The sequence below is a fragment of the Theropithecus gelada genome, chromosome 2, assembly GCF_003255815.1.
Source record: "Theropithecus gelada isolate Dixy chromosome 2, Tgel_1.0, whole genome shotgun sequence".
Lineage (NCBI taxonomy): Eukaryota > Metazoa > Chordata > Mammalia > Primates > Cercopithecidae > Theropithecus > Theropithecus gelada.
In genome coordinates, this window is record NC_037669.1 from 45439761 (window position 1) to 45461953 (window position 22193).

A 22193-nucleotide genomic window follows, 5' to 3' on the forward strand; every position below is an offset into this window, starting at 1 on the left:
TTTTTGAGACGGAGTCTCGCTCTGTCACCCAGGCTGGAGTGCAGTGGCCGGATCTCAGCTCACTGCAAGCTCCGCCTCCCGGGTTCACGCCATTCTCCGGCCTCAGCCTCCCGAGTAGCTGGGACTACAGGCGCCGCCACCTCGCCCGGCTAGTTTTTTGTATTTTTTAGTAGAGACGGGGTTTCACCGTGTTAGCCAGGATGGTCTCGATCTCCTGACCTCGTGATCCGCCCGTCTCGGCCTCCCAAAGTGCTGGGATTACAGGCTTGAGCCACCGCGCCCGGCCTCTTTCCTGTTCTAAAGCCTTTTTAAATAAACTTTCATTCCTGCTTGAAAAAAAAAAAAATATATATATATATGTAAAATAATTTTTCTACTTACCTTCTCCAACCATTGTCACGCCTATTGACATGCCTAAGAACTTGCTCTTAGTCCAGACATGCGCGTTTACACACATCTTCCTCTCTGTACATTCTGCATAAAATCCTGAGACTGGAGGATGATGAGAAACCTGCTCAGCAACAAATCTGACTGTGTAACAGTCTGCTCCCACCTGGTTCAAAGACTCCTCCAATAAAGGAGCATGATTTGTGACTCCCTGGGTGGAAGAACTGCTAAAAACACTGGATGCTACCTCGCTTTTTGGCATCCTCCAGGAACAGTGAAATGTTTCTCCAATGATAGGATTGTATGGTTTTTTAGCAATGGCTCCCTTACGGCCTTCATGAAATGAGGTAAGGTAGTACTCAACAAAGCGAATCATTCTGTCCTCAGCTGTGGCTCCATTAGTGATGGCTATAAATAGGTCTGGATGAGACATAAAGTCTGCATACATTTCCAGCAAGGAACGCTTCTCTAGGATAAATGTAGGAAGCACCACCTAAAACAACAACAACAATCAATGAAAGAGGGGAAATTTAATCCATGTGTAGCGTATCTGTAGACAACTATTCTCTCTCTGAAAACATTTCATTCTAGATGGGTATTAAAAACAAAGTCATAAAGAAAAAGTGTTTAGTCACATTAAAAAATAAGCATTCTTGGCCAGGCACAGAGTCTCATGCCTATAATCACAGCACTTTGGGAGGCCAAGTTGGGAGGACTGTTTTAGCACAGTAATTCGAGACCAGCCGAGGCAACATAGTGGAACCCTGTCTCTATAAAAGATACGAAAATTAGCTGGGCATGGTGCCTTGTGCCTGTAGTCCCAGCTGCTCAGGAGGCTGAGGTGGGAGGATCACTTGAGCCTGGGAGGTCGAGGCTACGATGAGCCATGACTGTGCCACTGCACTTGTACCTGAGCAACAGAGTGAGACCCTATCTGAAAAAAAAAAAAAAAAAAAAAAAAAAAAGCATTCTTACAAGGAAATGCAAACCTGCCCAAGATTAAACATAAATTCAAGAGGGTTAGAAGAAACTTCAAAAAAATCCTCAAACTTCTAGACTGGATAGAAGTATCACCAGGGAAACGGCATTAAAACTCAAAGTAAATGTTAGCCTGCCTTTGCTCCTTTCCTATGTTAAAATTAAATTGTAGATGAATGACCAAGACATGAGAAGAGTCAATAAATGTCATTCCCTGAGAACAGACTAAAGAGATCACAGACCGAAGCAAAAACTGCAACATATATTTAATCTTAAGTACAAGAGAATTATTTTCAATAAGAGAACTTTTTATACTTAAAACCAGGTAAGTGTAAGAAAGATTAAGTATTTTACTTAAAGCAGAGTTCGGAAAGGCACTGCAAAATGGTTCAAACCTGTGAGAAAGCAAAATCTGGCAATATTTTTCAAGAGCCCTAAGATGCTCTTAACTATTTAGCCTAGTACTTATTATTCTAAGAATCTAGCCTTAGGAAATAAATAATTGAATGAAGGAAAAACAATGTGAAAAAATAATTAGAACAACCTCCATTTTGAACTATGGTTCTAGCTAACTGAAGTAGGGAACTTTCATTTAATTGACTATTATAGTCATTTAAAAAGATGGTTTTGAAGATGATATAAATAATACAAAAGACAGTGGATGTTGCAGGTTCAGTTGGTGAATTGAACACATGCATCTTAATTTCATTTTCTACCAAAATTCCACTGAAATTAAATAAACTTCATATAAAGACAAACCCAGAGATACCAGGAAAGTAGACAAAACACAACAAAATTTTGAGAGTTCCTAACGGGAAAGCTGAAACTCAGGCAGTAGATTACAACATGCACAGATTCCTGAAAAGGCTCAGGAGCTGACAGCACTAGGTGCCTCTGGATCTGGGGGTTCACAGAAATGCTAAAATAAAAATAACTGAGTAAAATCTGTATGGAAAGCAATTAGATGCCTAACTCATACCCCCAACTCCACACTGTTAGTAACTACCCTCTTAGACCTCAAAGTCTAGAGGTTTAGCCTCCGGATAAACAAGGTGGTCTATATTCTAGACTGGAGAATAGCAAGGAACTCTAAGAGAGTGGATACCAAGTGATACATAACAAGGGCATTTAATAACTTCATGTAAACTAAATGCTAGCTATTAACACCCTCTCTCATGCAGCCTTCTTCTCCTTTTTAACTACTTTTGGACTCACCAAGTGCGAGATAAAAAAATTTTTCTTCTGGGAAATTTGACTAAACCTAGAGGAAAAACCTAATGATACTGACACCAAGTTTCCCAACAAATGGCCCATCCAGATTATGGGACAATGAAAAACATAGGCTCCACCTATGTGTTGAAGTCAGGTTTTAGTTTCCCTAAACTTAATTGTGAGCAGAAAAGAAATACTGATTTCCGAGAAAACCTCTAACTAGGAATATAAAGAACAAAATAAAGAAACGGATTTGGAGAAACAGAAACCTCAAAGGAGGGGAAAAATAAAAACAAAAAATAATATCTTCAGAGAATTAAGAAGATATTATATACATACAACAAGAATGCTTTTTAAAAAATCAGTACATTTAAAAACATAACAATAATTAAAAGTCAAAAGAAGGGTTAAAAGATAAAAGGTGAAGAAATCTTCCAAAACACCAAAGTCAGACAAAGAGAGAAAAGGAAAAGTAGGAGAGAAAAATAAAAGACCAGACTAGGAAGTCCAATGGCCATATAATAAGGATTTCAGAGAAAACAAACAAACAAACAAAAAATTGGAAGAAAGAAAAATCATTGTGATGGTTAATATTGAGTGTCAACTTGATTGGATTGAAGGATGCAAAGTAATGTTCCTGGGTGCATCTGTGAGGGTGTTGCCAAAGGGGAATAACATTTGAGTCAGTGGACTGGGAGAGGTAGACCCACCCTCAATCTGCGTGGGCACCATCTAATCAGCTGCTAGGATAAAAGCTGGCAAGGGAACATGGAAGGACTAGACTTGCTGAGTCTTCTGGCCCACATCTTTCTCCTGTGCTGGATGCATCCTGCCCTCCAACGTCGGACTCCAAGTTCTTCGCTTTTGGACTCTTGGACCTTCAACCACAGACTGAAAGCTGCACTGCTGGCTTCCCTACTTTTGAAGTTTGGGAACTCAGACTGGATTCCTTGCTCCTCAGCTTGCAGATGGCCTATTATGGGACTTCACCTTGTGATTATGTGAGTCAATACTCCTTAATACACTCCCCTTTATGTATCTATCTATCCTATTATTTCCATCCTTCGAGAGAACCCTAATACAATCATCAAAGAAATAATTCAAGAAAATTGCAGAGAACTCAAAACCATGAGTTGTCACACTGAAAAGGCCCACCAAGTACCCAGATACAACGGATAAAAGAAATCTACATCAATGTCATAATATCAAGACATGACAAAGAAAAGATTCTAAACAATTTTGGAGAGAAAAACTACAAAACAAGTCACAAACAAAAGATCAGGAATCAGAATGACTTCAGTCTTTTCATTAGAACCCTGTAGCAAGGAGACATTATAAAAGAAAATTATTTAAAAATAACAAATTCTTTTTTTTTTTTTTTTTGAGATGGAGTCTCACTCTGTCACCCAGGCTGGAGTGCAGTGGCGTGATCTCAGCTCACTGCAACCTCCACCTCCCAGGTTCAAGTGATTCCTGTGCCTTAGCCTCCCGAGTGGCTGGGATTACAGGCATGTGCCACCATGCCTGGCTAATTTTTGTACTTTTAGTAGAGATGGGATTTTGTCATGTTGGCCAGGCTGGTCTCGAACTCCTGGCCTCAAGTAATCTGCCTGCTTCGGCCTCCCAAAGTGCTGGGATTACAGGCGTGAGCCACTGCACCTGGCCACAAGCAACAAATTCTATCTAAACCAGCAATGAAACATGAAGGCAACATAGACATTTCAGACACACATTTTCACATTTTCTTCTTACAAATCTTCCTGAGAAATTAATGGAGGATGTATTCCAACAAAATGAGAGGCAACCAAGAAAGAAGAAATGGATACAGTAAACAGATTTAGCCAAAGAGAAAGCTAAAGGAAATCCCGGTCCAGATTAGAGTGATGTGACTCAAGAGACAGACATACTGAAGACTGTCATCCACACGCTTCATGCTGCCATTGTATCATCTTTTCAAATCTGAGGATAAAATAGCCTAGTGAAACTGATTCCAAGTATATCTGTATTTGGCTTGTGTTGACTATCCGCTGGTGAAATTCTTACTCTCCTCTCCATGTTCTGCTGTCTGGATTGGCTGAAGATGCTCATTTCCCCAATAGATGCCTTCTAACTTCAATCTATTCCTGAGAGTTGGAGGTAGGTCACAGTTTGCTCTGAAACTGAAAATACTGAGCAGTTCACTTCCCCAGCCCACATTTCTCCTGCAGCTGGCTCACACCAAATGCTCTGGGATGTATATTTTACAGGACTCACAACTTTGCCTTCTAATTTCACTACAAAGGGCTCTTCTAAACTTTCTCAATAACATAAAAAGCTAAAGCCAGAGACTCAAATGTTTAACTTATCTTTTTCTGGGAGCTGTTTTCTACAAATGGCAACACAGTCCTTTCCTTAAGCTAAGCTTATGTTAGCTATTCATTTTTTTCTAAACATCATTATGGAGTACAAAAAAGCAGTAAAACCATAGCGAAAAGTAGAGGGATAATTGACACAAAAGTAAAGTAAATTGTTATGTGGAGGAAAAAGTAGAAGACTATAAATGAGAGGGGAACTCAGAGATTCCAAGTTCAGGCAATGTTCTATAGCTTAATATCAGAGGTAGATACATGGGTATTCATTTTATCTTTTTTCTTTGAATGTTTATATGTATTCCATTCAGTCTTCTGTGTGTTTAACACATTTCACACACACAAAAATTAACTGAAAAAAGGAAGTAAAACAAAACTGCATATAAACTATGACAAAGTGAAGAAAGATTGGACAGGAATACCAAAAGTGAGAGCTGTGTTATGTTAGGGTAGTGAAATGATAGATTTTCTTTGGTTTTCTAAAATTTTCTGTGTTTACACTAATTTCATAATATTATTTAAAAAGGAACAAAATGAACAGTAGAGAAAGTGCATATTACTTATTCACAATATGAAGGTTAGGACCATGGTTATCTTCTTTGTTGCTGTCCCAAGAGCTAGCACAGTGTCTGGAATATAACAAGGGCCCAGTAAATATTTGTTAAGTAAGTGTTATTATTAGATAAGACATAGCTGTGACAGAAGTTTAGTCACCAGACTATCTTTATTTATTTGTTTATTTTTTGAGACGGAATCTAGCTCTGTCGCACAGGCTAGAGTGCGGTGGTGCAACCTTGGCTTACTGTAACCTCTGACTCCTGGGTTCAAGAGATTCTCCTGCCTCAACTCCCCAAGCAGCTGAGATTACAGGCGTGTGCCACCACGCTAGGCTAATTTCTTTGTTTTTAGTAGAGACAGGGTTTCACCATGTTGGCCAGGCTGGTCTCCAACTCCTGACTTCAAGTGATCCACCCGCCTCAGCTTCCCAAAGTACTGGAATTACAGGAGGCGTGAGCCACGGTGCCTGGCCACCAGGCTCTTTAATATTGCCTGAAAAGTATCATTCCATTAAATGTTGTATAGATGTTCTTAATTTGTGGTTGGTTAATATTAATGTAATATATGTGTAACACAAACAACATTGTTTCTTTCCTTTTTTTTGAGACAGGGTCTCACTTCGTTGCCCAGGCTGGAGGGCAGTGGCAGTCTCGGTTCACTGCACCCTCCACCTCCCAGGTTCAAGCAATTCGTGTATCTCAGCCACCTAGTAGCTGGGATCGCAGTCGTGCACTATCATGCCCAGCTAATTTTTGTATTTTTTAGTACAGACAGGGTTTTGCCATGTTGTCTAGGCTGGTCTTGAACTCTTGGGCTCATGTGATCCACCTGCCTTGGCCTCCTAAAGTGCTGAGATTACAGGCATGAGCCACCACACCCAGCCACATACAACTTTTTAATCAACAAGGTACAAATGTGGAGAAAGTATAGTATATGCAGTTATTCATGCCATGAGAGAACTTCTACCATGTGGATTACTATTACAGCACACTTTTTTCAAATGCTCTTATGCCTCATAAACCTCAATGCTGTTCTTGCGCCTTATAAATGCAAATCTCAGGGACTGCAAACACCATGTTAATACCAAACAACCCCATTCAGAAGACTATTCATTTTTAACCAGTTTCACAACTATGAGGTCTTTTCTGAACCATTAATATGAAAATATTTCTAGAACAGAAATGATTCCCAGCTGAAATACTGAAGCTATATAAATAATGAAAGCTTTATGGGTTTCTTCATTAATTCCTAAAATGTCTGCTTCTTATGCTTTCTATTTAAGTTATATTTTCAGATGAACAATTCGTTGGAAACAATGTTTTAAATCTACCTTCAATGGCATCAAAAAAATCTCCAATTGATATCTATCTCCTAAAGTCAATTTTGAAATTCCATACTAATGCAAAATTGTTTCATTAGTAATTCGAAGTAAATAATCCTAAAGTAATATATATTTGACATATATAGGTTTTGAACTTGATTGGCTTTTTAAATAATGTCATGGATTAATTGTTAAGACAAATTAAGACACACTAGTTAAATAAACTGGGAACAGAGAAATCCGGCCTAAAATTAAAAACTATAGATTAGTGCTTCTCAAACTTTAATGTATATATGAATCATAAAGGATCTTATTAAAATGCAGATTCTGGTCCACCACGTCTGCGACTGGGGCCTGAGATTCTGCATTCCTAACAAGTTTCCAGGTGATGGCGATGCTACTGGTCTTCAGATCACACTTAAAGTAGCAAAGCTTTTGGCCAGGAATCTGCAAACTGTAGTCTTTGGGTTAAATCTGGCCTCCTGTTTTAGTAAATGAAGTTTTGTTGGAATACAGCCATGCCCAATCCAGTATATTGTCTATGGCTACTTTTATACTACAAAGGCAGAGTTGAACAGCTACAACAGAGACCTATGTCCACATAGCTGCAAATATTTACTATCTGGCCCTTTACAGAAAAAGTCTGCAGACTCCTGTTATAGATAATACCCAAATGCATGATCCGCATGTGGGAAGTAAGTGAAAGTGCCTTTCATAGTTTTGTAGGATTACATAATTTTCTCTACATTTTCCAGTATAGTATACCAATGGACCCCTTTAATTTTGTTCTGAAACTCAAAGACGATTGGTATTATTTGCCAGACAACTTCCTGCTGCACAAGAAAACCAGAAAGCCCTTTTTTTAGTGATGGAGTCTTGCTCTGTTGCTCAGACTAGAGCGCAGTGGCACAATCTCAGCTCACTGCAACCTCCACCACCCAGGATCAAGAGATCCTCCCGCCTCAGCCTCCCGAGTAGCTGGGGACTATAGGCCACCATGCCCGGCTAATTTTTGTATTTTTAGTAGAGACGGGGTTTCACCACATTGGCCGGGCTGGTCCCAAACTCCTGACCTCAAGTGATCCGCCCACCTCAGCCACCTCCTAAGACAGGGTTTTGTCATGTTGGCCAGGCTGGTCTTGAACTCCTGATTTAAAGTGATCTGCCCGCCTCAGCCTCCTGAGTTGGGGTTTCACCACGTTGGCCAGGTTGGTCTTGAACTTCTGACCCCAAGTGATCCACCTGTCTCAGCCTCCTGAGACGGGTTTCACCTCGGCCTCCCGAGGACAGTGGATCATTTGAGATCAGGAGTTCAAGGCCAGCCTGATTACAGGCATGAGCCACTGTGCCTGGCCAAGAAAGCCATTTTTTATGAAAATAAAAAATGCTGATCAGGAGACTAAAAAAAAAAAAAATCATAAAAAATAAAAATCACAAAAAATAGAAAGATCAGCCAGGTGTGGTGGCTCATGCCTGTAATCTCAGCACTTTGGGAGGCTGAGGTGGGAGAATCACAAGGTCAGGAGCTCGAGACTTGCCTGGCCAACATGGTGAAACCCCATCTCTACCAAAACTACAAAAAATTAGCTGGGCGTGGTGGTGGGTGCCTATAATCCCAGCTACCCAGGAGGATGAGGCAAGAGAATCGCTTGAACCCAGGAAGTGGAGGTTGCAGTGAGCCGAGATTGCACCACTGCACTCCAGTCTGGGCAGTAAGAGTGAAATTCTGTCTCGAAAAAAAAAATTAAAATTAATATTAACAAAGTAAATAAATAAATAAAAAGTCCTGACATAAACATGAAGAATTACTGGTACAGCCCTTAACAATCTCCATAGCCAGCTTATGCCATTACTTACTCTCGTTAAATCCATGCCCAGCTTAAGCTGTGACAAGAGATGTAGGATGACACTACGTTGTTCTTCTACAGCTCCCAGGTCATCTTCTTTGTTGTCACATGTATCCTCTATCTCATCATCTGCATTTATTTCTTCAGGCTCCTTGATGCAAAACAAAGCAAAAGTCTAGTATTTTAGCTACCTATTCATATCCATTGAGGACAAAAATATAAATATCAGATTTGAAGACATTTACATTTGACCTAAGTGAATCTGAGTATGGGCAAAAATCTTTCAGAACTGTAACCATTTGGCCATGGAATAAATTTCCTTCAGAGAGCCCCATTATTGTTGATATTGAACATATTGCAGTTTTGCCATATATATCACATATGAACTATTTTTCTTTTTTGGGGGGAAAATAGAATTTTTCAAAAAGAGTGAAGAATGTCTCCTCCAGCCTCCAGAGTCGCTGGGATTACCGGCGTGCACCACCGCATCCAGCTCATTTTTGTGTTTTTAGTAGAGATGGGGTTTCACCATGTTGGCCAGGTTGGTCTCAAGCTCCTGACCTCGAGTGATCCACCCGCCTTGGCCTCTCAAAAGTGCTGGGATTACAGGTGCCCACTACCACGCCCAGTTCCTTAATTGCTTTTTTCTTTTTGAAACAGGGTCTTGCTCTGTTGCCCAGGCTGCAGTACAGTGGTGTTAGCTCACTGCAACCTCCACCTCCTGGGTTCAAGCGAATCTACTGCCTCACCCTCCCAAGTAGCTGGGATTACAGGGACACGCCACCACACCTGGCTAATTTTTGTATTTTTAGTAGAGATTAGGTTTCGCCATGTTGGCCAGGCTGGTCTCAAACTCCTGACCTCAAGTGATCCACCTGCCTTGGCTTCCCAAAGTGCTGGGATTACAGGCATGAGCCACCACACCCAGCCCCTTGTTTTTTATATATATTTATAATCATATATCCTCCTCTCATGTAAAATTTACATGTTTATAATTATACTGAACCTTTTTTCTCAAAAGTCTCTTTCTTCCTAATTTTGCTTCATGGATGACAATACAATTTTATCTAATCATTTACACTCAAAAACTTGGGACTTGACTTGATCCAACCCTATATCCAGTCAGTCACAAATCCAACTGATTTTTCATTTGAAATGCACATAATCTATTCATTTGTCTTCATGTCTACTTCCATATCCTATTCACATTTTATTCCAAGTCATATCATGTACCAATCTTCTTAAACATAGCACATTCTTCCCCATGATCATGATGCTATTGTCATTAAGACTAACCCTTCTGCATTATTTTTATGTTATTTGGGGGCACAATTTACACTGCATTCTATGGAGCAGTGCTCCTGGAAGTTTCATTCCACAGAGAACATGAATAATGCCATTTAGAGTTGTAAAATCCAAAAATACTGTGATAATTTCCCATAAGCCAGGTGTTCTACTAAATTCAATTGATCCTCATAAGGATCTTAAAAGGTAGTATTATCCCTACCTTACCGATGAGGAAGTTGAAGCTAAGGGTGGTTAATTAATTGGTTCACATGTTACTGAATGGCATATCCTGGGTTTAAAACTACCAGGCAAACTTTCTCCTCAATAAACACACATGCCTTAGGATCCTTGCTAGTGTTAGTCCTTCATCTTGAGAGTCCCATTCTCTTCCTCCTCCCTTCAAATCCTGTCTCCTTTCAAAGCTCAATTCCAATCCCACTTTCTCTCCAAAGCATTTCTCATGTACCCGACTCAATATGTCTTCTTCCTTTCTCTGAATACCCCATCCCAATAGCCTACATGGTATCAATTAAGAAAAAAAGTATATTGCTTTATATTATCATCTCATTGTTTCAGTGTATATGTTGTGACTCCAAGCACATTATAAGTCTCTTCAGTGAAAAACCTGTATCTTCCAATTTTTGCTTCTTCTCTAATTCTTAGCATTGGACTTGTCATACACTAAGCTTAATAAATACTTCTTAACTGCTGATTCTACAAATGAGCTAGTCAAACAGCTATAGAGAAAAAGCATTTTATATATTATTGTTTTTTCTTCTCCCCTGCCAACCCTTGCCTGCAATGCCTGCCTTATCAAGCCAACACTTTTGTCAACTTTGGAAGTCCCTGTGCCGTACATTTCTTCTAAGAAGTAATTTACAAATATATAAAGTACCATTAACTATGCATTACTCTTGACTCAGTAATGCTACTTGGTAGTATAACTTTTTTTTTTTTTTTTGAGACGGAGTCTTGCTCTGTCGCTCAGGCTGGAGTGCAGTGGCGCAATCTCGGCTCACTGCAACCTCTACCTCCTGGGTTCACGCCATTCTCCTGCCTCAGTCTCCCAAGTAGCTGGGACTACAGGTGCCCAACACCATGCCTGGCTAATTTTATATCTATATCTATATCTATATAGATATAGATATATTTTTTTTTTAGTAGAGATGGGGTTTCACTGTGTTAGCCAGGATGGTCTCGATCTCCTGACCTCGTGATCTGCCCCACCTCGGCCTCCCAAAGTGCTGAGATTACAGGCGTGAGCCACCGTGCCCGGCCGCTACTTGGTAATATAACCTAAATTATATTATTATTATAAGATAAGCTAAAAAAAAAAAAAAATAGAAGGCCGGGTGTGCTGGCTCACGCCTGTAATCCCAGCACTTTGGGAGGCTGAGGCGGGGGGATCACCTGAGGTCCAGAGTTTGAGACCAGCCTGACCAACATGGAGAAACCCCATCTCTACTAAAAATACAAAATTAGCCGGGCGTGGTGGTGCATGCCTGTAATTCCAGCTACTAGGGAGGTTGAGGCAGAAGAATCACTTGAACCCCGGAGGTGGAGGCTGTGGTGAGCTGAGATCGCGCCATTGTACTCCAGCCAGGCAACAAGAGCGAAACTCTGTCAAAGAAAGAAAGAAAGAAAGAAAACGTTGGAAACAAGATAATAAAGTGTTATTTATAAACTAAAAAAAAAAAAACCCCAAACAATCTAGATATTCAACAATAGGGGCATTAACTCAATAGACTACTTCAATCTTTAATTATACAGACTAGTACAACATAGGAAAATGCTTATCAAGTAAAAATAGCTTAAAATAACAGATGTGAACACAAAAGGCCAAAAAATCAATATGATTTGTTATAGTGGTAGATTATGAATAGAATAAAACCGTCTTCAGCTTCTAAGAAATGTGAAATGAATAATAGTTTATAAAAATATAAACCCTAAGATTCTGTGCTATTTTAAGTAGCGTAATACTTGAAACAACTGGCTTGGTAAAGTGCTTATTATGAAAAAGACTTAAGTTTTAAGATTATAAACTTAATAAATAATGTTAAGATAATGGGTTAAGAAATATAAGAGATAAACATTGTGCAAATCTCGTAAGTTGTTTCCTAGGAAAAGAAAAACATAAATTTCAATTTTTTAAATATATTTTTATCAAGCAAAAGTAAACTAAAAGTAAGAAGAGCACATAATTTAACCTGGAAAATTCAACAAGTTTAATATCAGAGACCTCTTCAAAAACAGTGCAGTTTAAAATATTTTAGAATCTTCAAGAGTGTTGCTCAGGTGTTAAGCTGATGTGCATGCCCTGACAATGAAAAGAAAACTGACTCTTTTTCAGTGATACCTAATTTTTCACATCAAAACCATATTTTTATATTACCTTACCCTTGCTAATAGTCCAGATTCTGCAACAGGCCGCTCTTCTGGGACTGCCACCGGCTTACTCTGCTCAGCTGCAAAGGGCTGGTCAGCTCCATTTTTATAGTGGTTTGATAAAGATATCTTTGGTTCTAACCACTCGATTGTTGTTCCTGATGAAGTAAGAGAAACCTTTTGCTGAAACTTGCTCATAATCTAGAAAGTTCGGCAGATGTGGATTTTATTTAACAATTTTGTTTCGAGCCTACAAGACTAAAAGCAATTAAACCTGTTAAGAGACCCTGCAAGACAGCCACTTATATCTCATTAGCATGAGCCCGATGATCGGGTATTTTACAACAGAGCAACTTGCAACTTGATATCAGATACTATTTAAAAGAAATCAACCCTGAATAGGACTGAATTCATTCTTGGACAAGTCTGCGAATCACGAAGTATATTTACAACCTAACAGTTGATTTGCTGTCTTTGTCCCTCTACTGCTTAAAAAGTATGCAATTAGGCTTTAGAGAGTCACAGTGACAGGAGGAGTCTGGGACTGTGAAAGAGTAAAATTTGTTTCAATTTGGGATTGAGCCTTATTCTCAGCAACAATTGTCTAACCAATCAAAATAATCCCCTGGATCTAATTTAAGAATTGCAAATACATGTTGTTTTTTGAAATCATTTTTTAAAAGCCCCATACAACTTAAACTGAAAGACTCTTCTACTGAATAAATAATAACTGACCTAGTGAAGACAGTGGTCACATTTGGAGACCTGTCATCTTCTCGGTTAATGATTCAAATGTCTCTTGTTACCCTCAACTAGTTAAACAAAGTGGATTCTATGCCTAATCAATAATGGAAAATGTTCCATTTGATTTCAGAGGCTGATCTAGGTTTCACAGAAACTTGGTTATAGAGTGCTATAATAAGGGATGCTCAGACTATTGCAGCAGAAATGTAGGAGTAGGAAATGTACTTTTTTTTTTTTTTTTTGAGACACAGTCTCGCTCTATTGACCAGGCTGGAGTGCACTGGTACGATCTCAGCTCACTGCAACCTCCATCTCCCAGGTTCAAATGATTCTCCTGCCTCAGCCTCCCAGGTACCTGGGACTACAGGTGCTCGCCACCACGCCTGGCTAATTGTTGTATTTTTAGTAGAGATGAAGTTTTACCGTGTTGGCCAGGCTGGTCTTGAACTCCTGACCTCAGGTGATCTGCCTGCCTTGGCCTCCCAAAGTGTTCGGATTACAGGCGTAAGCCACCACGCCCGGCCACAAATGAAATATAGTATTTAATTAAGTATTTATTGAGCATCTAATATCTAGCACTGTGTTACTTGACATACTTTTAAAAAATTAAGCAAGTCTGGGCAACACAGAGAGACTCCATCTCTATAAAAACTAAAAGGAATTAGCCAGCCATGGTGGCGTGTACCTGTAGTCCTAGCTACTCGGGGGCTAAAGCAGGAGAATAGCATGAGCCTGGGAAGTTGAGCTGCAGTGAGCCATGATGGCGCCACTGCACTCTGGCCTGGACAACAGAGTGAGAAAAAATAAAATAAAAAATAAAAATTGTCTTAAAAATAAGCAAAAATTAAGTAGTATAAACTGGAAATAAACTGTTTCATTTGACTGAGAATTATGATTACCAACACTAGAATTAACCCAAATTTCATAGCTAAGCCTAACTAATCCAACGTTCAACACAGGGATATAGTTAAGTCAATCAAAGTACATTTGTCTCCTCAAAGGAATATAAATACTAAGCAAATTTATCAATAGCATATGATTAGAACACATTTTTGATATAAAGTGAAAAAAGATACAAACATATATTTTCCAATAATAACAGGGCAAAAGAAACAAAAACTGAAAAGAAAAAAGAGAAAATCTGGGAGGGGGAGCATACTAATACATCAACAGTGGTGGTTTCTGGTTGGTAGGACAATGCATATATTTTGTTTCTTCTTTTGACTCTACAGTATTTTCTTTTTTTTTTTTTTTTTTTTTTTTGAGACGGAGTCTCGCGCTGTGTCACCCAGGCTGGAGTGCAGTGGCACGATCTCGGCTCACTGCAAGCTCCGCCTCCCAGGTTCAGGCCATTCTCCTGCCTCAGCCTCCGAGTAGCTGGGACTACAGGCGCCCGCCACCACGCCCGGCTAGTTTTTTGTATTTTTAGTAGAGACGGGGTTTCACCATGTTAGCCAGGATGGTCTCGATCTCCTGACCTCGTGATCCGCCCGCCTCGGCCTCCCAAAGTGCTGGGATTACAGGCTTGAGCCACCGCGCCCGGCCGACTCTACAGTATTTTCTATAATGAGTATGTTGCTTTATAAGAAGAGAAAATTTATATTGAACTACTTACAGTTCCTACAAGCCACGAATCCACGTTCACAACTCACAATTTAGACTCTTCTATCTCTTTGGAATGCCCTTTCCTCTACCTCTCACTCCTAAACTAATCGGTCTTTGCAGCTTCTCTGTGCCTTTCTCAGAACTCTTTCTACCAGCCATTCAGCTATTCTCCCACAGTTTGTTCCTTTGGTAGTAGCACCCTATGCATTATCTTTTTTTTCCTTCAGCCAGTCAGCTATTCTCCCACAGTTTATTCCTTTTAGTAGAAGCACCCTACACATTATCATTATCATTTTTAAGATGGATTCTCACTCTTGTCACCCAGGCTGGAGTACAGTGGTGTGATCTTGGTTCACTGCAACCTCCGCCTCCTGGGTTCAAGCGATTCTTCTGCCTCAGCCTCCCGAGTAGCTGGGATTACAGGTGCCTGCCACTACGCTCAGCTAATTTTTGTACTTTTAGTAGAGACGGGGTTTCACCAAGTTAGCCAGGCTGGTCTCAAACTCCTGACCTTAGGTGATCCGCCCGCCTCAGCTGCCCAAAGTGCTGAGATTACAGGCATGAGCCACCACGCCTGGCCCCTACACATTATTTTATACTTACCATTTACATGTTTCTTCCCTAAGTGGACTATGAATTTTTTAAGAGGAACATACATAACTGGCCTCTCTCAATAGTGCCCTGACCTACATCTACAATTGCCATTAAAAACAGTTTGTTGGCTGGAATTGTTGAATTTAGGCACACATGAGGATGAGGTCCATCCTATATCCATCTGACTAAGGGAAACTGTCTCCTGAGCAGAGACTCTACCTTTCTAAAATATCTTTCTTTTATGAGTAAGGTGAATTAGTTAAATAAGAGAACAATGAGATGTAAGGTATTAAGTCACAGCCATCACTAGCATTATTAAGTTATTGCTCACACAATGTGATGAGCATCTTATTTACAGAAAGACTCATTTTTGTAGTACCATGCAATAACATTTCCCTAGCACAATTAATTTCAACAAATAGGTGTTCTCAAATAGTGAACATATATATACTTTTTTTTTTTTTTTTTAAATGATGTCTCATTCTGTCACCCAGGCTGGAGTGCAGTTGTGGGATCATAGCTTACTGCAGCCTTGGACTCCTGGGCTCCAGGGATCCTCCTGCCTCAGCCTCCCAAGTAGCTGAGATTATAGGCATAAGCACCTTACCTAGCTACACATTATTTTTCAAACTGAACAGTGACTGATAGACTTTTATATACATGAAAATAATGATAGTGGACTAAGTCAAAACTCAAAAAATAATGCAAAGGTTTCTACTTTGGTCAACTGGATGAACAGATGGATAGTGATGCCACCAATTTTAATGGAAATATAGGAGATGCACATTTTGAGTTCAGTTTTTGACATGTTGAGCTTGAGGTCTCTTCAGGAATGTTCAGTGATATTAGACATTAGTCCTAAAATCATTTTAGATTCTGAAAAGGACACAGTCATTAAGGATTTGTAAAACATCAGCAGGATAATTAAAAACCAACAGGCTCTGGTTTTCTTTTCCTTTTTTTAAGATTTTCTGAAATTAGAATTACAACAAATGCAGTCCTTTCCATGTGTTGGCCTTCATTGTGAAGCCCTACCTTTAATCGACAACTTACCTGAAGGCAATGAGCCCTTCTGATGTGATGCGTGCTGTAACTGGAGAATATGAAAGCAGTCATTTAAGCAGTTCATAGTTGCCATGGAAGTAGCTTTGAGCATTAAGAGATCCTGGTCCAAGGAACTAAGATGGCCAGAAGTAGGAAGGCATTCAATTCGTCTAATTAAATCTCTTTGTTGTCCTTCAGCATGAGACATCATCTAAGGAAAAAACAGTTCTGTGGGTCCTACTCATGATTTCTGTAAAACGTGTATACATACAGTTGCCATTTTAATTACCAGATTCAGCTTCTGAGCCATTTTTAAAGACCCACTAGGCCAGGCACGGTGGCTCACACCTGTTATTCCAGCATTTTGGGAGGCTGAGGTGGGAAGATAACTTGAGCCCAGGAGTTCAAGACCAGCCTAGGCAACATAGAAAGACCCCATCTCTACACAACATTTTAAAAATTAGTCAGGCATGGTGGCACATGCCTGTAGTCCCATCTACTCAGGAGGCTCAAGTGGGAGGATCACCTGAGCCCAGGAGGTTGAGGCTGCAGTGAGCCATGATCACGCCACTGAACTGCAGCCTGGGTGAAAGAGTAAAACCCTGTTTCAAAATTAGAAATAAATAAAAAATAAAAGACATAATGGGCCATATTAGGCTTTTTAAAAGTTTGTTTGGCTATTTTCATTTAATGAACATTTAATGGTGCTTATCAATTGGGCAAAAGATTGTTATCTAAGGCAGCTGCAATTTTTCTTTGGAAGCAACAAAACGTAAAAGACCTGGCACTTTTTATTAAGAGTATTCCAGCACTTTGGGAGGCCAAGGTGGGCAGATCACAAGGTCAGGAGATCGAGACCATCCTGGCTAACACGGTGAAACCCTGTCTCTACTAAAAATACAAAAAATTAGCCAAGCATAGTGGCAGGCGCTTGTAGTCTCAGCTACTCGGAGGCTGAGGCAGGAGAATTGCATGAACCCGGGAGGCAGAGCTTGCAGTGAGCCAAGATAGAGCCACTGCATTCCAGCCTGGGTGATAAAGTGAGACTCTGTCTCAAAAAAAGAGTATTAAGCCATCAAGTTATCAGAAAGATTCTAGAAGATCCTTAACAGGAGAATCAAATACTTCCTTCCAAAGTTAAACTAAGTTCCAGTCTGGGCTCTCAACCACTTACTTTTTATACCTTTGGTCAGACTCAATTTGAATCTACTATGAGTGCATAATGGCTTTCCTGCTTCCTCTTTCCTAACCAAACTTTCTGGTCCTGTTATGCTGATTTTGGACCGAGTACTGGATGCAAGCTTTTCAGTTTAAAAGATTTTAATACACTCTGCTTTTATTAGGAGCATTGTACAGCTTTCCTAACAGAACCAATGGAGTAACAATGATGAGCAAGCCAATTTTTTAGAGGAAAACTGAATTTATTATGCTTAATGACTTTCAGTTGTGAGCAGAAAGTTCTCTAATGGACCATCCTTTGGACACTAGCTTAATTCACATAGAAACTCTACATAGTGGACAGACTCTTTTAGCTTTCAGAGGCTCTGTTCCAGGTGATATTTTTTTCCTTTTTTTGAGACAGGGTCTCACTCTGTCGCCTAGGCTGGAATGCAGTGGTGCAATCATGGCTCACTGCAGCCTTGACCTCCCGACCTCTGAGGCTCTCACCTCAGCCTCCCAGATAGCTGGAACTACAGGTGTGTGCCACCATGCCTGGCTAATTTTTTGTATTATTTTTTAGTAGAGACAGGGTTTTGCCATGATGCCCACGCTGGTCTCAAACTCCTGGGCTCAAGCGATCCACCCACGGTGGCCTCCCAAAGTGCTGGGATTACAGGCGTGAGCCACTGTGCCCAGCCCAGGTGATTTTTGATACGGCTCACCAGGGGGCAAGTGAAAAAGGTGTGCAAAATGATCCTACTAAGCAAATCACTGTGTCATATATGGAATAGTCCCTGAAAACATGTACCACAGTTAAGGATCAAACATTCACCCGTTCCAAAAAAAAAGGTTTCATAAGAGGACAAACTGTATGTAGGTATGATGCTATCTATTAACATATACACATCTATACATGCATATATAGTGTGCTTTGTGTGTGTATAAATGTTTTTGTATACAAATTTAGGAACCAACTCCCACTAATCCAAACTTATGAACAGGTAGAACCACTGTGAAATACAGTGTGACAGTATCTGCTAGACATAAGTAAATATAATTTATGATCCAACAATTACACTCTTAGCTACCTAATCAAGAGATATATACATGCATATGTTCAGCAACTCAGGTCCATCAACACCAGAATGGATAAAAAATATTATAGCATAAGCATACAGTGAATATTATATAGCAATGAAAAGGAACATTTACACTCAACATCCTAAATAAATCTCAAACACATACTGTGAACTCAAAAGCAGCCATACCCGAAGGAGTACATACTATATGACTCCAGTTTTAGAAGTATCAAAAATAGGCAAAATAAATTTATGGTGTTAAAAGTCAGGATAGCGAGGAAGGGTGTTGTGATGAGGGACACAGAAGTGGCCCTAGGGTGCTCATAACATTTAACTTCTTGATCCAGGAAGTGATTATGCAGAAATTACAAGAGGCACACTTGTAATTTGTGTAGTTTTCTGTAGTATGTTATAAGCCAATAAAAGTTTAACAAAGGAAAAAAAAATCTCAAGACATTCACAGCATAATCAGAAGTCACAATATAAAAATACTTGAAAGAGAAAATAGTATGCTTCTTTGTGTAGAAGGACCAAAAGAGCCACCTGCTAGTATTGGTGGTAGAAGTGGTCTAAGAAAGTAATGTTCTTGGCTAGAAAAAATAAAATTTAAAATATAATTGTATCTTTGGGAGGCCAGGGTGGGAGGGTCACTTGAGGCCAGGAGTTCAAGCCCATCCTGGGGAGCATAGCAAGACGCCATCTCTAGGAAAAAAAAAAAAAAGGTAAAAATAAGCTGTGTGTGGTGGCGTGTGCCTGTAATCCCAGCTACTTGGGAGGCTGAGGTGGGAGGGGAGGGCTGCTTGAGCTCAAGAGTTGGAGGCTGCAGTGGGCTATGCACTCCAGCCTGGCAACAATGAGACACTGTCTCTCAAAAAAGATACATGTATGATACAGTTTGGCTGCAACCCCACTCAAATCTCATCTTGAATTTCCGTGTGTTGTGGGAGAGACCCAGTGGGAGGTAACTGAATCATGGGGTCAGGTCTTTCCCGTGCTGTTCTCATGACAGTGAGTAAGTCTCATGCGATCTGATGGTTGTATAAAGAAGAGTTCCCCTGCACAAGTTCTGTCTTTGCCTGCTGCCATCCATGTAAGACGTGACTTGCTCCTCCTTGACTTCTGCCATGACTGTGAGGCCTCCCCAGCCATGTGGAACTGTAAGTCCATCCAATCCCTTTTTCTGTATAAATTACCCAGTCTTTGGTATGCCTTTATCAGGAGCACGAATATGGACTAATACAGTAAATTGGTACCAGAAGTGGCAAGCTGTTGAAAAGGTACCCGAAAATGTGGAAGCGACTTTGGAACTGGGTAATAGGCAGAGGTTGGAACAGTTTGGAGGGCTCAGAAGAAGACAGGAAAATGTGGGAAAGTTTGGAACTCCCTAGAGACTTGTTGAATGGCTTTGCCCAAAATGCTGATAGCAATATGGACAACAATGTCCAGGCTGAGGTGATCTCAGATGGAATTGAGGAACTTGTTGAAACTGGAGCAAAGGTGACTTGTTAGGTTTTAGCAAAAAGACTGGTGGCATTTTGCCCCTACCCTAGAGATTTGTGAAACTTTGAACTTGACAGAGATGATTTAGGTATCTGGTGGAAGAAATTTCTAAGCAGGAAAGCATTCAAGAGGTAACTTGGGTGTTGTTAAAGGTATTCATTTTTATAAGGGAAGCAGAGCATAAAAGTTCAGAAAATTTGCAGCCTCATGACACAATAGAAAAGAAAATCCCATTTTCTGAGGAGAAATTCAAGCTGGCTGCAGAAATTTGCATAAGCAACTAGGAGCCAAACGTTAACCCCCAAGACAACGGGGAAAATGTCTCCAGGGCATGTCAGAAGTCTTCATGGCAACCCCTCTCATCACAGGCCCGGAGGCCTAGGAGGAAAAAGTGGTTTCATGGGCCGGGCCCAGGGTCCCCATGCTGTGTGCAGCTTAGACGTTTGGTGCCCTGTGTCCCAGGTGCTCCAGCCATGGCTGAAGGAGGTCAACGTAGAGCTCATCTGTGGTCTCAGAGGCTTCAGGTATCTCAGGCCTTGGCAACTTCCATGTGGTGTTGAGCCTGCTAGTGCACAGAAGTCAAGAATTGGGGTTTGGGAACCTCTGCCTAGATTTCAGAGGATGTATGGCAACACCTGAATGCCCAGGCAGAGGCCTGCTGCAGGAGCGGAGCTGTCATGGAGAACCTCTGCTACGGTAGTGCAGAAGGGAAATGTGGGGTCAGAGCCGCCACACCGAGTCCCTACTGGGGCACCACTGAGTGGAGCTGTGAGAAGAGGGCCGCTGTCTTCCAAAACTCAGAATGGTAGATCCACTAACAGCCTGTACCATGTGCCTGGAAAAGCCGCAGACACTCAATGCCAGCCCATGAAAGCAGCCGGGAGGGAGGCTATGCCCTGCAAAGCCACAGGGGCAGAGCTGCCCAAGACCATGGGAACCCACCTCTTGTAACAGCGTGACCTGGATGTGAGACGTGGAGTCAAAGGGGATCATTTTGGAGCTTTAAGATTTGACTGCCCTATTGGATTTTGGATTTGCATGGGGCCTGTAGCCCCTTTGTTTTGGCCTTTTTATCCCATTTGGAATGGTTGTATTTATCCAAGGCCTGTACTCCCATTATATCTAGGAAGTAGCTAACTTGCTTTTGATTTTACAGGCTCATAGGCAGAAGGGACTTGCCTTGTCTCAGATGAGACTTTGGACTGTGGACTTCTGAGTTAATGCTAAAATGAGTTAAGTCTTTGGGGGACTGTTGGGAAGGCATGATTGGTTTTGAAATGCGAGGAGATGAGATTTGGGAGGGGCCAGGGCAGAATGATATGGTTTGGCTGTGTCCCCACCCAAATCTCGTCTTGAATTCCCACATGTTGTAGGAGGGACCCAGTGGGAGGTAACTGAATCATCAGGGTAGGTCTTTCCCATGCTGTTCTCGTGATAGTGAATAAATCTCAGGAGATCTGATGGTTTTATAAAGAGGAGTTCCCCTACACAAGTTCTCTCTCTCTCTTTGCCTGCTGTGATCCATGTAAGACGTGACTTGCTCCTCCTTGCCTTCTACCATGATTGTGAGGCCTCTCCAGCCATTTGGAACTGTATGTCCATTAAACCTCTTTTTCTGTATAAATTACCCAGTCTCAGGTATGTCTTTATCAGCAGCGTGAATATGGACTAATACTATATATATATAATATGTACATATTACATATACAAAGTGTGTGTGTATATATATATACACACATACACACACATACTTTAAAGCAGACTACAAGATATAAATATAGTAAAATATATATCGATAGTAAGATATATATAGTGTGTGTGTATATATATATGTGTGTGCATATATATGTATGTGTGTGTGTGTGTATATATAACTTGCCGAGTCTGCTTTAAAACAAAGTATATAATTATAGCATAAATGTTAAAAGTTGGTAATGGCTCTCTCCAAAACAAAGTAGCTAATCAAATCTATTCAAAGAAATGGAAAAGTGATTTGTGAAACTGTTTTAGTGATTGTTCCTTTACACTATAAAACCAGGTCCTTTAAAAAAAAAAAAAGAAAGCTGAAACCTCGGTGAACCTGTGTTTTGTAGCTAGAAATGGCAATCGTAGTGATAAGAGTATATCATTCAGGTGGCATATA

General features: G+C 40.5%; 1 protein-coding gene across 1 annotated transcript in view; it reads right to left on the bottom strand.

Moving 5' to 3' along the window:
* The window catches only part of OSBPL11 (oxysterol binding protein like 11), an 89392-nt gene that overhangs the window by 21808 nt on the left and 45391 nt on the right, over positions 1-22193 (bottom strand). The window contains exons 8-11 of the mRNA XM_025375394.1: positions 16320-16521; positions 12336-12481; positions 8662-8802; positions 382-880 (exon numbers count right to left, since the gene is read on the bottom strand). Coding sequence (XP_025231179.1) covers positions 382-880; positions 8662-8802; positions 12336-12481; positions 16320-16521 — 988 coding nt within the window. The remainder of the gene's footprint in view (positions 1-381; positions 881-8661; positions 8803-12335; positions 12482-16319; positions 16522-22193) is intronic.